Source organism: Bombina bombina, chromosome 3 (assembly GCF_027579735.1).
Source record: "Bombina bombina isolate aBomBom1 chromosome 3, aBomBom1.pri, whole genome shotgun sequence".
Lineage (NCBI taxonomy): Eukaryota > Metazoa > Chordata > Amphibia > Anura > Bombinatoridae > Bombina > Bombina bombina.
In genome coordinates this window covers 1,137,253,287-1,137,267,404 of record NC_069501.1, presented here as the reverse complement: position 1 = coordinate 1,137,267,404, position 14,118 = coordinate 1,137,253,287, and the positions used below count along the sequence as shown (strand labels likewise).

The 14,118-nt window shown below is 38.7% G+C and overlaps 1 protein-coding gene across 1 annotated transcript in view; it reads right to left on the bottom strand.

Moving 5' to 3' along the window:
- Positions 1 to 14,118, bottom strand: part of MICU2 (mitochondrial calcium uptake 2) — an 811,360-nt gene that overhangs the window by 24,465 nt on the left and 772,777 nt on the right. The window contains exon 10 of the mRNA XM_053708516.1: positions 13,873 to 13,981. Within this exon, the coding sequence (XP_053564491.1) occupies positions 13,873 to 13,981 (109 nt within the window). The remainder of the gene's footprint in view (positions 1 to 13,872; positions 13,982 to 14,118) is intronic.

Here is a 14,118-nt window from a genome sequence, read left to right as displayed (position 1 = left end):
AAGTTGTATTTTTGAGGATTAATTTTATTATTGAACAAGAACCATGTTCTCAATGAACCCAAAAAACTCATTAATATCAAAGCTGAATAGTTTTGGAAGTAGTTTTTAGTTTGTTTTTAGTTATAGCTATTTTAGGGGGATATCTGTGTGTGCAGGTAACTATTACTGTGCATAATTATTAGGCAACTTAACAAAAAACAAATATATACCCATTTCAATTATTTATTTTTACCAGTGAAACCAATATAACATCTCAACATTCACAAATATACATTTCTGACATTCAAAAATAAAACAAAAACAAATCAGTGACCAATATAGCCACCTTTCTTTGCAAGGACACTCAAAAGTCTGCCATCCATGGATTCTGTCAGTGTTTTGATCTGTTCACCATCAACATTGCGTGCAGCAGCAACCACAGCATCCCAGACACTGTTCAGAGAGGTGTACTGTTTTCCCTCCTTGTAAATCTCACATTTGATGATGGACCACAGGTTTTCAATGGGGTTCAGATCAGGTGAACAAGGAGGCCATGTCATTAGATTTTCTTCTTTTATGCCCTTTCTTGCCAGCCACGCTGTGGAGTACTTGGACGCGTGTGATGGAGCATTGTCCTGCATGAAAATCATGTTTTTCTTGAAGGATGCAGACTTCTTCCTGTACCACTGCTTGAAGAAGGTGTCTTCCAGAAACTGGCAGTAGGACTGGGAGTTGAGCTTGACTCCATCCTCAACCCGAAAATGCCCCACAAGCTCATCTTTGATGATACCAGCCCAAACCAGTACTCCACCTCCACCTTGCTGGCGTCTGAGTCGGACTGGAGCTCTCTGCCCTTTACCAATCCAGCCACGGACCCATCCATCTGGCCCATCAAGACTCACTCTCATTTCATCAGTCCATAAAACCTTAGAAAAATCAGTCTTGAGATATTTCTTGGCCCAGTCTTGACGTTTCAGCTTGTGTGTCTTGTTCAGTGGTGGTCGTCTTTCAGCCTTTCTTACCTTGGCCATGTCTCTGAGTATTGCACACCTTGTGCTTTTGGGCACTCCAGTGATGTTGCAACTCTGAAATATGGCCAAACTGGTGGCAAGTGGCATCTTGGCAGCTGCACGCTTGACTTTTCTCAGTTCATGGGCAGTTATTTTGCGCCTTGGTTTTTCCACACACTTCTTGCGACCCTGTTGACTATTTTGAATAAAACGCTTGATTGTTCGATGATCACGCTTCAGAAGCTTTGCAATTTTAAGAGTGCTGCATCCCTCTGCAAGATATCTCACTATTTTTGACTTTTCTGAGCCTGTCAAGTCCTTCTTTTGACCCATTTTGCCAAAGGAAAGGAAGTTGCCTAATAATTATGCATACCTGATATAGGGTGTTGATGTCATTAGACCACACCCCTTCTCATTACAGAGATGCACATCACCTAATATGCTTAATTGGTAGTAGGCTTTCGAGCCTATACAGCTTGGAGTAAGACAACATGCATAAAGAGGATGATGTGGTCAAAATACTCATTTGCCTAATAATTCTGCACTCCCTGTATATATATATATATATACACACACACACACAGTTGTATGCAAAAGTTTAGGCACCCATGACAATTTCCATGATTTTCATTTATAAATTATTGGGTGTTTGGATCAGCAATTTCATTTTGATCTATTAAATAACTATTAAATTAACAGAAAATGTGCAATATGCATCCAAACGAAATTAGATAGGTGCATACATTTGGGCACCCTTGTCATTTTGTTGATGTAAATACCTGTAACTACCTAGCACTGATTAATTGGAACACACAATTGGTTTGGTGAGCCCATTAAGCCTTGAACTTCATAGACAGGTGCATCCAATCATGAGAAAAAATATTTAAAGTGGTCAATTGCAAGTTGTTGTTCTCTTTGACTCTCTTCTGAAGAGTGGCAACACAGGGGCCTCAAAACAACTCTCAACTGACTTGAAAACAAAGATTGTTCAACATTATGGTTTAGGGGAAGGCTACAAAAGGCTATCGCAGAGATTTAAGCTGTCAGTATCCACTGTGAAGAACATAGTGAGGAAATGGAAGACCACAGGCACAGTTCTTGTTAAGGCCAGAAGTGGCAGGCCAAGTAAAATATCAGAGAGGCAAAGACAAAGCATGTGAGAACTGTCAAAAACAGCCCACAGACTACCTCCAAAGACCTACAACATCATCTTGCTGCAGATGGTGTCACTGTGCATCGTCCAACAGTTCAGCGCACTTTGCACAAGGAAAAGCTGTATTGGAGAGTGATGCGACAAACAGAGTCGTTTGAGGTATGCAAACGCACATTTGGACAAGCCAGCTTCATTTTGGAAGAAGGTGATGTGGACTAATGAAACAAAGATTCAGTTTATTTGGTCATAACAAGGGGCGTTATGCATGGCGGCAAAAGAACACAGCGTTCCAAGACAAACACTTGCTACCAACAGTAACATTTGGTGGATGTTCCATCATGCTGTGGGGCTGTGTGGCCAGTGCCGGTACTGGGAATCTTGTTAAGTTGAGGGTCGCATGGATTCCACTCAATATCAGCAGATACTTGAGAATAATGTCGAGGAATCGGTCACAAAGTTGAAGTTACGCCGGGGCTGGATAATTCAATTAGACAACGACCCATAACACTGCTCAAAATATACTCTGGCATTTATGCAGAGGAACAAGTACAATGTTCTTGAATGGCCATCCCAGTCCCCAGACCTGAATATCATAGAAAATCTGTGGGGTGATTTGAAGCGGGCTGTCCATGCTCGGCAACCATCAAACCTAACTGAACTGGAGATGTTTTGCAAGGAGGAATTGTCCAAAATATCTTCATCCAGAATCCAGACACTCATTACAGGCTATAGGAAGCATCTAGAGGCTGTTATTTCTGCTAAAGGAGGCTCTACTAAATATTGATGCAATATTTCTGTTGAGGTGTCCAAATTTTGCACCTGTCTAATTTCGTTTGGATGCATATTGCACATTTTCTGTTAATCCAATAAACCTCATTTCACTACTGAAATATTACTGTCCTTCAGTTATTTGATAGATCAAAATGAAATTGCTGATCCAAACACCAAATTATTTATAAATTAAAATTGTCAGGGGTGCCTAAACTTTTGCATACAATTGTATATATACACACACATACACATACACACACACATATATAGTGACTTATAGTTCAGTGACAAATTTGTTTTGTAAGGAAATATTAAATTGTATGTATTACTTCAATGCAATTTTGATGTTTTTAGCCTCTCATACAGTTAATCTGCTACTTCAGTTTTGCCATATATGAATTTTTCATTTGTTTATTAGTCAACTAAAAGCAACTTGTGCAAAAGTTCAAAAACATAATGTTAACAAACCTGTACAAACATTTTCAAAGGAAGAATTATATTTTTGTAAAATATTTGTCTATGATTACGGCTGTATATACAAGTCTAAGAAACACGTCATTTGTTTTTTCCACTTGTATCTTATGGATTGATATGATGGCATGAACCTCCCTGTTTTTAAAGATTTGAAGAAATAAATCTATTGATGAGTTTTTATTTCACCAGGACTCCTTTTGATATTTTTTTTTTATATTTTATAATTTATTTCTAAATCTAGAAGTAAAGACAACATCAGTATAAAAAGCTATCTTCAATGAAAAAACACAAAGAAAAAATATCTTTATGAGAACTGATAGCTACCCCACATTCATGTCTATAATATGCATATAATAAATATTGATATTCCTGTCCTCACAACTTTGAGCAAACTAACCTAGATTTAATGCTGATGAAGCCCTGGCCTTGTTCCGACACTGGTACTATGACACCCATAGATTCCAGATCTTGAACAAACTAAGACCAGGTCTTCTAAAAAAGGAGTAATCTGCCTCCTACTTCCAAATTGTTAGAGGAAGGCGGCTTCTTTCATTGTTTAGACTTGTTCTTATTAGACTTTCTGGAGGATCTGTTAGAGTCCTGTTTCTGAGAAGAAGTGGAGGATTTTTGGTTCCTAGATTGACAAAAGGAACAAAAATGCAGACTTGCCCTACTCTTTCCATTAGACCTCTTGGCCTGAGAAAAAAAAGCTTGTTTTCCACCAGCAACAGTAGAAATAATCAAGACCAGGCCCAAACAAAATCTTTCCCTGAAAAGAAAGAGCTAAAATGTCTAGATTTTGAAACCATGTCAGCTGATTATGATTTGAACCACAAGGCTCTTCTGGTAAAAACAGCTAACACCATATTCTTGGTGTTAATCTTAATAATGTCAACAATAGCATCACAAATGAAAGCATTAGCAGCCTTGTTGAAAATTTTCAACAACAAAATAATCCAATAAACAGTCATGCTAAAAGGTACAGTGGGGCAAAAAAGTATTTAGTCAGCCACCAATTGTGCAAGTTCTCCCACTTAAGATGAGAGAGGCCTGTAATTTTCATCATAGGTATACCTCAACTATGAGAGACAAAATGTGTAAACAAATCCAGACAATCACATTGTCTGATTTGGAAAGAATTTATTTGCAAATTATGGTGGAAAATAAGTATTTGGTCACCTACAAACAAGCAAGATTTTTGGCTCTCACAGACCTGTATCTTCTTCTTTAAGAGGCTCCTCTGTCATCCACTCATTACCTGTATTAATGGCACCTGTTTTAACTTGTTATCAGTATAAAAGACATCTGTCCACAACCTCAAACAGTCACACTCCAAACTCCACTATGGTGAAGACCAAAGAGCTGTCGAAGGACACCAGAAACAAAATTGTAGACCTGCACCAGGCTGGGAAGACTGAATCTGCAATAGGCAAGCAGCTTGGTGTGAAGAAATCAACTGTGGGAGCAATAATTAGAAAATGGAAGACATATAAGACCACTGATAATCTCCCTCGATCTGGGGCTCCACGCAAGATCTCACCCCGTGGGGTCAAAATGATCACAAGAACGGTGAGCAAACATCCCAGAACCACATGGGGGGACCTAGTGAATGACCTGCAGAGAGCTGGGACCAACGTAACAAAGGCTACCATCAGTAACACACTACACCACCAGGGACTCAGATCCTGCAGTGCCAGACGTGTCCCCCTGCTTAAGCCAGTACATGTCCGGGCCCATCTGAAGTATGCTAGAGAGTATTTGGATGATCCAGAAGCGGACTGGGTGAATGTCATATGGTCAGATGAAACCAAAGTAAAACTGTTTGGTAGAAACACAACTTGTCGTGTTTGGAGGAGAGAGAATGCTGAATTGCAACCAAAGAACACCATACCTACTGTGAAGCATGGGGGTGGCAACATCATGCTTTGGGGCTGTTTCTCTGCAAAGGGAACAGGACGACTGATCCGTGTACATGAATGAATGGGGCCATGTATCGTGAGATTTTGAGTGCAAACCTCCTTCCATCAGCAAGGGCATTCGAGATGAAATGTGGCTGGGTCTTTCAGCATGACAACAATCCCAAACACACTGCCCGGGCAACGAAGGAGTGGCTTCGTAAGAAGCATTTCAAGGTCCTGGAGTGGCCTAGCCAGTCTCCAGATCTCAACCCCATAGAAAACCTTTGGAGGGAGTTGAAAGTCTGTGTTGCCCAGCGACAGCCACAAAACATCACTGCTCTAGAGGAGATCTGCATGCAGGATTGGGCCAACATACCAGCAACAGTGTGTGACAACCTTTTGAAGACTTACAGAAAACGTTTGACCTCTGTCATTGCCAACAAAGGATATATAACAAAGTATTCAGATGAACTTTTGATATTGACCAAATACTTATTTTCCACCATAATTTGCAAATAAATTCTTTCCAAATCAGACAATGTGATTGTCTGGATTTGTTTCCACATTTTGTCTCTCATAGTTTAGGTATACCTATGATGAAAATTATAGGCCTCTCTCATCTTCTTAAGTGGGAGAACTTGCACAATTGGTGGCTGACTAAATACTTTTTCCCCCCACTGTAGAAGCTCCTGCAACATAAGCGACACAAATCAGTGGCCTAGAAAGAAAACTTGCTTGCTAAAAAGCACTTCTATGAAAGTACTCCAATTTGCTATCCATAGGGTCTTTGAAAGAAATACTATTCTGAAGTTGGAACTGGAACAATCACTCCCATTAATTCCAGATCTTTTACACAAGCCAAATAAGCTTAATCATTTAAAGGATCTCAAGGCACTTGAGAAAGAATCATCCCCAAAGAGGCCTTGAATGAAAGCTTATTAGATACCCCTGGGAAATTATTTGCAATACCGAGGGATCCTGAATAGATCTCTACCAAGCCTCCCAAACGAGACTCAACCTGTCCCATAGTATAAAGCACAATGTGCAAGACAAGTACTCCTTTGCTCGGTTCCCTACTAACTGCTGACCACCTTGCAATTTTGTAATGTACGTTACAACATAATGGCTAGCTGTTGGATCAATAGGTGGCAGTTTTACTAATTTATTCAGCGTCAGGTGGGCTGCTAATATTTTTGTCATTATAATACTTTGCAGTGTGTATGTTATTGAAAATGAGTGCTTATTTCAAAATCTAGGTGGTGTTCAAGGTCCCTTTAACTGGTTGCTAAACTGTAGCAGGACCACTACCTCTAAAGCAACTAAAACGTACTACAATAAACCATGAATATGCTAAAGCATGAAATAAAAGGACACATCCTCTGCCACAGCAGCAGGTACCTGAGACTCAAAAAGACTTTCCTCAAAATAAGAGCACTCAGAGTCAGAAACACCCCTATCATCAATGGATAACTAGAGGTGCCCCTCTAAGGTAAGGTAAAAGCCTAAGAAGGACCACATTCTAATCTTTGCAAATGCCTGCACTTAACAGTTAGAGGCAAAATAGTTAAAACCTCATTAAAAGTAGTGTGAATATACTGAGTTTGGAGAAAGTACAGAAGAACCCTCCTGGGAGTAACTTTGATAGGGTAAAAACCTTTGCACACTCTGAAGCACAGCAAAACACTGTTTATGGTTAGAAATAGATATAGCACATGAGGTACAAAGCTGAGCAGGGACACACACCTGAGAATACTTACAATGCAGACAAAAACTAGAAGGATAAAGTATCAGAGGGTCTCCCTTCTAAAAGATCAGCTGATAGACCAGAGGCCTGAGCAGCAGTAGATTGCGTTATAGTAAAAGTAAGTAAATAGCTTAAAGGGACATAATACTCATATGCTAAATCACTTTAAACTGATGCAGTATAACTGTAAAAAGCTGACAGGAAAATATCACCTGAGCATCTTTATGTAAAAAACGAAGATATTTTACCTCACAATTTCCTCAGCTCAGCAGAGTAAGTTCTGTGTAAAAAGTTATACTCAACTGCTGCTCAGCTGCAGGTAAAAAAATTAATAAATGAAGAAATGAACAGCAGCCAATCAGCATCAGCAGTGCTGAGGTCATGAACTCTTTTACTGTGATCTCATAAGATTTGACTTAACTCTCATGAGATTTCATTGTAAACTTCCTTAAGCTGAATAGGGAAATAAGATGAGAGTGCATGTAAGCTCGCTCCTTCCGATGTCCCGGGACAGACATACTGATTTGTTGCTTAGAAGTCCTTTACAATAGTATGTGGCTACTGAGAAACTTTTGAGGTAAAATATCTTTCTTTTTTATATAGAGATGTTCAGGTGATATTTTCTAGTCAGCTTTTTAAAGCTATACTGCATCACTTTCAAGTGTTTAAATATTTGGGTATTATGGCCCTTTAAGCATAAGAGATAGACTGAAGCAAATAAGCAGTACAAAGTATACTAGGATATTTAACCCAGAAGGGAAGAAAAAGGCACAATGTAAAACTGATTAACCCTTAAGAGACAAACAGTAACAACAATAATAATAATAACAATAATAAAATACTGTCAAATAAGAGCTGAACAACTGTGAAAAGCAGCAAAGAGTTTACATAGCAAATAACACAGCACAGAGGGTTGAATAAAATTTGGACCTTAAATTTAACACCAAGCTCTATTGATTATAGTACCTTACCACGTCCACTGATCATAAGAGCCTCTCACACATGCTGAATAGGTTACAGCAACACAGAAAAGGGAAAGGATTTAATTGAGCCGAGGCTCCTCCATAGGTGTAGTAGGGGCAACAATATTTTTTTGGGGTAAAAAGAAAGGGAAAATAAAATAAAATTCTATTTTGGTGGCACAGTTAGTTTTTTGTGGGGGGAGGGGTTTCGGAGGGGATGAGTAATAATAAGAATAAAATATATAATAAGCAAAAAAAAATCATTTGCAATGTTCTCTCAGATAAGGCGTTTTTTGTGATCTGCCCTGTTTGAGAGAACTTTGCACAGGCTCCTTATGTCCCTTTAAGGGATTTCTGACGTCACCCTATCTGGTAACATAGAGGGAGTCTAGGCTCTTATGGTCTTCTAACCTCCCATTGGCTGGGGGGAGTTTTGAACAAATTTGTGGGGGTGGTGTTGGCTTCTGTGGAGCTCACTCGGTGTTGGCTTAGAGATCTGTGTGTCCTGGTCTAGTCTAGCAGAAGAATTGTGTTCCAAAGCTAGAGTTCTGGTAAGAAATTTAAGTAAATCTACGGTCCACTAAAGGATGCCAAAATCAAGTTAACCGAACCAAACATGGTAGCTGCATAACCCCTGTTCACTGCGTGGCAGCGATGCTCTCCATGCCTCCTTGGGCTGAGGCTGCTGATCCCGGCTGATTGCAACAAGACAGGGAGGGTAGAGAAAGGCTGACTGCTCACTCCTCCTCCCCCCAGGCTATACTTCGATAGTCACATAACACCAAGTACCGTCCTGGTGGACTGTGACTGTCGGGTCTATCCCATCTTGTGTTTGCTCAGACAGCTCCACTAGGTGTGAAAGTTGATCAATGTGGAATACACAGAAGTTAAATTAACCTTGAAAAAGAAAAGCCGACAATATTTTCCTTGGTACCGATTATAAAATAGATTTGTTGACATGTAATGTGCCATTTATAATTTACACTTTTTCAAAACAAAAACTTGTGCACTAGTTCTGCTTCCTGGTTTCCCACATGATATTTGTATATTTAGCCAAGAGGATGCTTATAATGGACATCTAACTGCAGAGATGTCACTCTTTGTCTTACCCAGTTGTGCCTCATATACCCTCTTTGCTGTGACTTGTTTTTTTATTTTGGTTGCCTCCCATTCAAACCATCAATGAGTTATGCAAGCATGACAGTAATACTCATTTCTGAACAAAACGGATTGTAAAAATATATAGCATGTATTGCTTTTTGACAATAGGTAAAAACTTAGCAGGTTCAGCCTGTGATAAATATTGTTATCCACGCAGCTACATTTTTACTGTGCACTGCAGCTTGTTTCCCCATAATGCAGAGAAACAAGCTGTGCACTGTAAAAAGGGCAAGCCCCAGGCCCCACACTATCCTACTAGCGCTGAGGAATAAAGGAGCCGAGCCACTCTAAACGTTAAAGCCGTGTGCTCCAGAGTTCAGGCCTTGCTAGCAACACAGCCATCTCCATGGTGACCAGCGCTATTTAATTGTGCCTGGCTGCTGTTGCTGCTGGGGTAGCTGTATTGTAAGCTAGTGAGTCTTACACATTTTTATATATATATATATATATATATATATATATATATATATATATATATATATATATATATATATATATATATATATATATATATATATACAGGGAGTGCAGAATTATTAGGCAAGTTGTATTTTTGAGGATTAATTTTATTATTGAACAACAACCATGTTCTCAATGAACCCAAAAAACTCATTAATATCAAAGCTGAATAGTTTTGGAAGTAGTTTTTAGTTTGTTTTTAGTTTTAGCTATTTTAGGGGGATATCTGTGTGTGCAGGTGACTATTACTGTGCATAATTATTAGGCAACTTAACAAAAAACAAATATATACCCATTTCAATTATTTATTTTTACCAGTGAAACCAATATAACATCTCAACATTCACAAATATACATTTCTGACATTCAAAAACAAAACAAAAACAAATCAGTGACCAATATAGCCACCTTTCTTTGCAAGGACACTCAAAAGCCTGCCATCCATGGATTCTGTCAGTGTTTTGATCTGTTCACCATCAACATTGCGTGCAGCAGCAACCACAGCCTCCCAGACACTGTTCAGAGAGGTGTACTGTTTTCCCTCCATGTAAATCTCACATTTGATGATGGACCACAGGTTCTCAATGGGGTTCAGATCAGGTGAACAAGGAGGCCATGTCATTAGATTTTCTTCTTTTCTTGCCAGCCACGCTGTGGAGTACTTGGACGCGTGTGATGGAGCATTGTCCTGCATGAAAATCATGTTTTTCTTGAAGGATGCAGACTTCTTCCTGTACCACTGCTTGAAGAAGGTGTCTTCCAGAAACTGGCAGTAGGACTGGGAGTTGAGCTTGACTCCATCCTCAACCCGAAAAGGCCCCACAAGCTCATCTTTGATGATACCAGCCCAAACCAGTACTCCACCTCCACCTTGCTGGCGTCTGAGTCGGACTGGAGCTCTCTGCCCTTTACCAATCCAGCCACGGGCCCATCCATCTGGCCCATCAAGACTCACTCTCATTTCATCAGTCCATAAAACCTTAGAAAAATCAGTCTTGAGATATTTCTTGGCCCAGTCTTGACGTTTCAGCTTGTGTGTCTTGTTCAGTGGTGGTCGTCTTTCAGCCTTTCTTACCTTGGCCATGTCTCTGAGTATTGCACACCTTGTGCTTTTGGGCACTCCAGTGATGTTGCAGCTCTGAAATATGGCCAAACTGGTGGCAAGTGGCATCTTGGCAGCTGCACGCTTGACTTTTCTCAGTTCATGGGCAGTTATTTTGCGCCTTGGTTTTTCCACACGCTTCTTGCGACCCTGTTGACTATTTTGAATGAAACGCTTGATTGTTCGATGATCACGCTTCAGAAGCTTTGCAATTTTAAAGAGTGCTGCATCCCTCTGCAAGATATCTCACTATTTTTGTCTTTTCTGAGCCTGTCAAGTCCTTCTTTTGACCCATTTTGCCAAAGGAAAGGAAGTTGCCTAATAATTATGCATACCTGATATAGGGTGTTGATGTCATTAGACCACACCCCTTCTCATTACAGAGATGCACATCACCTAATATGCTTAATTGGTAGTAGGCTTTCGAGCCTATACAGCTTGGAGTAAGACAACATGCATAAAGAGGATGATGTGGTCAAAATACTCATTTGCCTAATAATTCTGTACTCCCTGTATATATATATATATATATATATATATATATATATATATATATATATATATATATATATATATATATATATATATATATATATACACACATATATATATTTATATATATGTGTCTATAGTGTAAAGATGATATGGGAGGAGCCATAGGAGGGTGGGCTTTATCTTAGGGGGTGGGGTCTAGTTCCCCACCATCTTCAAAATTCACAGCTGCCATTGGATTTATCTCAGAAAAGCTAAAAGTGTGCTAAAATGGTTATCCTTAGCGCACCTGCACTATCAGAGAGCACTTAAAGGGACACTGAACCCAAAAATTTTCTTTTGTGATTCAGATAGAGCATGAATTTTTAAGCAACTTTCTAATTTACTCCTATTATCAAATTTTCTTTATTCTCTTGGTATCTTTATTTGAAATGCAAGAATCTAAGTTTAGATGCCGGCCCATTTTGGTGAACAACCTGGGTTGTCCTTGCTGATTGGTGGAAAAAATCCATCCACCAATCAAAAAGTGCTGTCCAGAGTTCTTAACTCAAAAAAGCTTAGATGGCTTTTATTTCAAATAAAGATAGCAAGAGAACGAAGAAAAATTGATAATAGGAGTAAATTAGAAAGTTGCTTAAAATTGCATGCTCTATCGGAATCACAAAAGAAAAAAATTGGGTTCAGTGTCCCTTTAAGCCAAAAGCCCACAATAAGCAAAAACAATTTAGCACAGGTGAAGGAAAATATGCTGTATATAGCTCAGAAGCCAACTGCGCTAAATTTAAATCAACAGTAACCTTAAAAAAACATAATTTATGTAAGAACTTACCTGATAAATTCATTTCTTTCATATTAGCAAGAGTCCATGAGCTAGTGACGTATGGGATATACATTCCTACCAGGAGGGGCAAAGTTTCCCAAACCTCAAAATGCCTATAAATACACCCCTCACCACACCCACAATTCAGTTTAACGAATAGCCAAGAAGTGGGGTGATAAAAAAGTGCGAAAGCATATAAAATAAGGAATTGGAATAATTGTGCTTTATACAAAATCATAACCACCACAAAAAAAGGGCGGGCCTCATGGACTCTTGCTAATATGAAAGAAATGAATTTATCAGGTAAGTTCTTACATAAATTATGTTTTCTTTCATGTAATTAGCAAGAGTCCATGAGCTAGTGACGTATGGGATAATGACTACCCAAGATGTGGATCTTTCCACACAAGAGTCACTAGAGAGGGAGGGATAAAATAAAGACAGCCAATTCCTGCTGAAAATAATCCACACCCAAAATAAAGTTTAACGAAAAACATAAGCAGAAGATTCAAACTGAAACCGCTGCCTGAAGTACTTTTCTACCAAAAACTGCTTCAGAAGAAGAAAATACATCAAAATGGTAGAATTTAGTAAAAGTATGCAAAGAGGACCAAGTTGCTGCTTTGCAGATCTGGTCAACCGAAGCTTCATTCCTAAACGCCCAGGAAGTAGAAACTGACCTAGTAGAATGAGCTGTAATTCTCTGAGGCGGAGTTTTACCCGACTCAACATAAGCAAGATGAATTAAAGATTTCAACCAAGATGCCAAAGAAATGGCAGAAGCTTTCTGGCCTTTTCTAGAACCGGAAAAGATAACAAATAGACTAGAAGTCTTACGAAAAGATTTCGTAGCTTCAACATAATATTTCAAAGCTCTAACAACATCCAAAGAATGCAACGATTTCTCCTTAGAATTCTTAGGATTAGGACATAATGAAGGAACCACAATTTCTCTACTAATGTTGTTGGAATTCACAACTTTAGGTAAAAATTCAAAAGAAGTTCGCAACACCGCCTTATCCTGATGAAAAATCAGAAAAGGAGACTCACAAGAAAGAGCAGATAATTCAGAAACTCTTCTGGCAGAAGAGATGGCCAAAAGGAACAAAACTTTCCAAGAAAGTAATTTAATGTCCAATGAATGCATAGGTTCAAACGGAGGAGCTTGAAGAGCTCCCAGAACCAAATTCAAACTCCAAGGAGGAGAAATTGACTTAATGACAGGTTTTATACGAACCAAAGCTTGTACAAAACAATGAATATCCCACCTCCATCGGAGGCAAAGTTTGTAAAACTGAATTGTGGGTGTGGTGAGGGGTGTATTTATAGGCATTTTGAGGTTTGGGAAACTTTGCCCCTCCTGGTAGGAATGTATATCCCATACGTCACTAGCTCATGGACTCTTGCTAATTACATGAAAGAAATAAAAACATAAACAAAAGTACTATAAACTGGCAATATAAGATGTATGGTGTACAACTAGTGGTCTGGAGGGGAATTCGGACAAGTGAAAAAATACTGATCCTTTTTGGATGGACAGATACACCACCATGACTAACGAGCCTGCACTATTATGAAGTTGCAATATATTCATACCTCTGCACCTCATTAAAAAGCATTAGGACAAAAAGGTCAAATCTATCCTTTATTTTCATCCCCTTTCTGGGCCTTCAATTTTCAGAGACATAATCTTCAAAACAACAATTCAACTATCAACAAAAAAACAGATAGTGAAAGTGTTTTTTTTTTTTTGTTTTTTTTTTACTGTAAAACATAATTTAGTTTAATTTTAGTATTTTTTTTTTCTTAACTGAATGAATACATCATGCTGAATTATCCAGACTTACCCAACTTCACAGCTCGGTTTGCCACACTAAACATCTGCATTGTAATAGAGAAATCTTCCAGATTGTTCATGAAATGACAAAAGCTCTTAAACTCCTTCATGTTGATACTCTGCAACAAGAATAATAAAATGGTTTAGAGATGACAGGCTGCATTGCACATTGATATAATTTCCAGTGACCACTATATATAATAATATAATACTACTACTATATAATAATATGTATGTATGCAAAGGTGTTTAGATA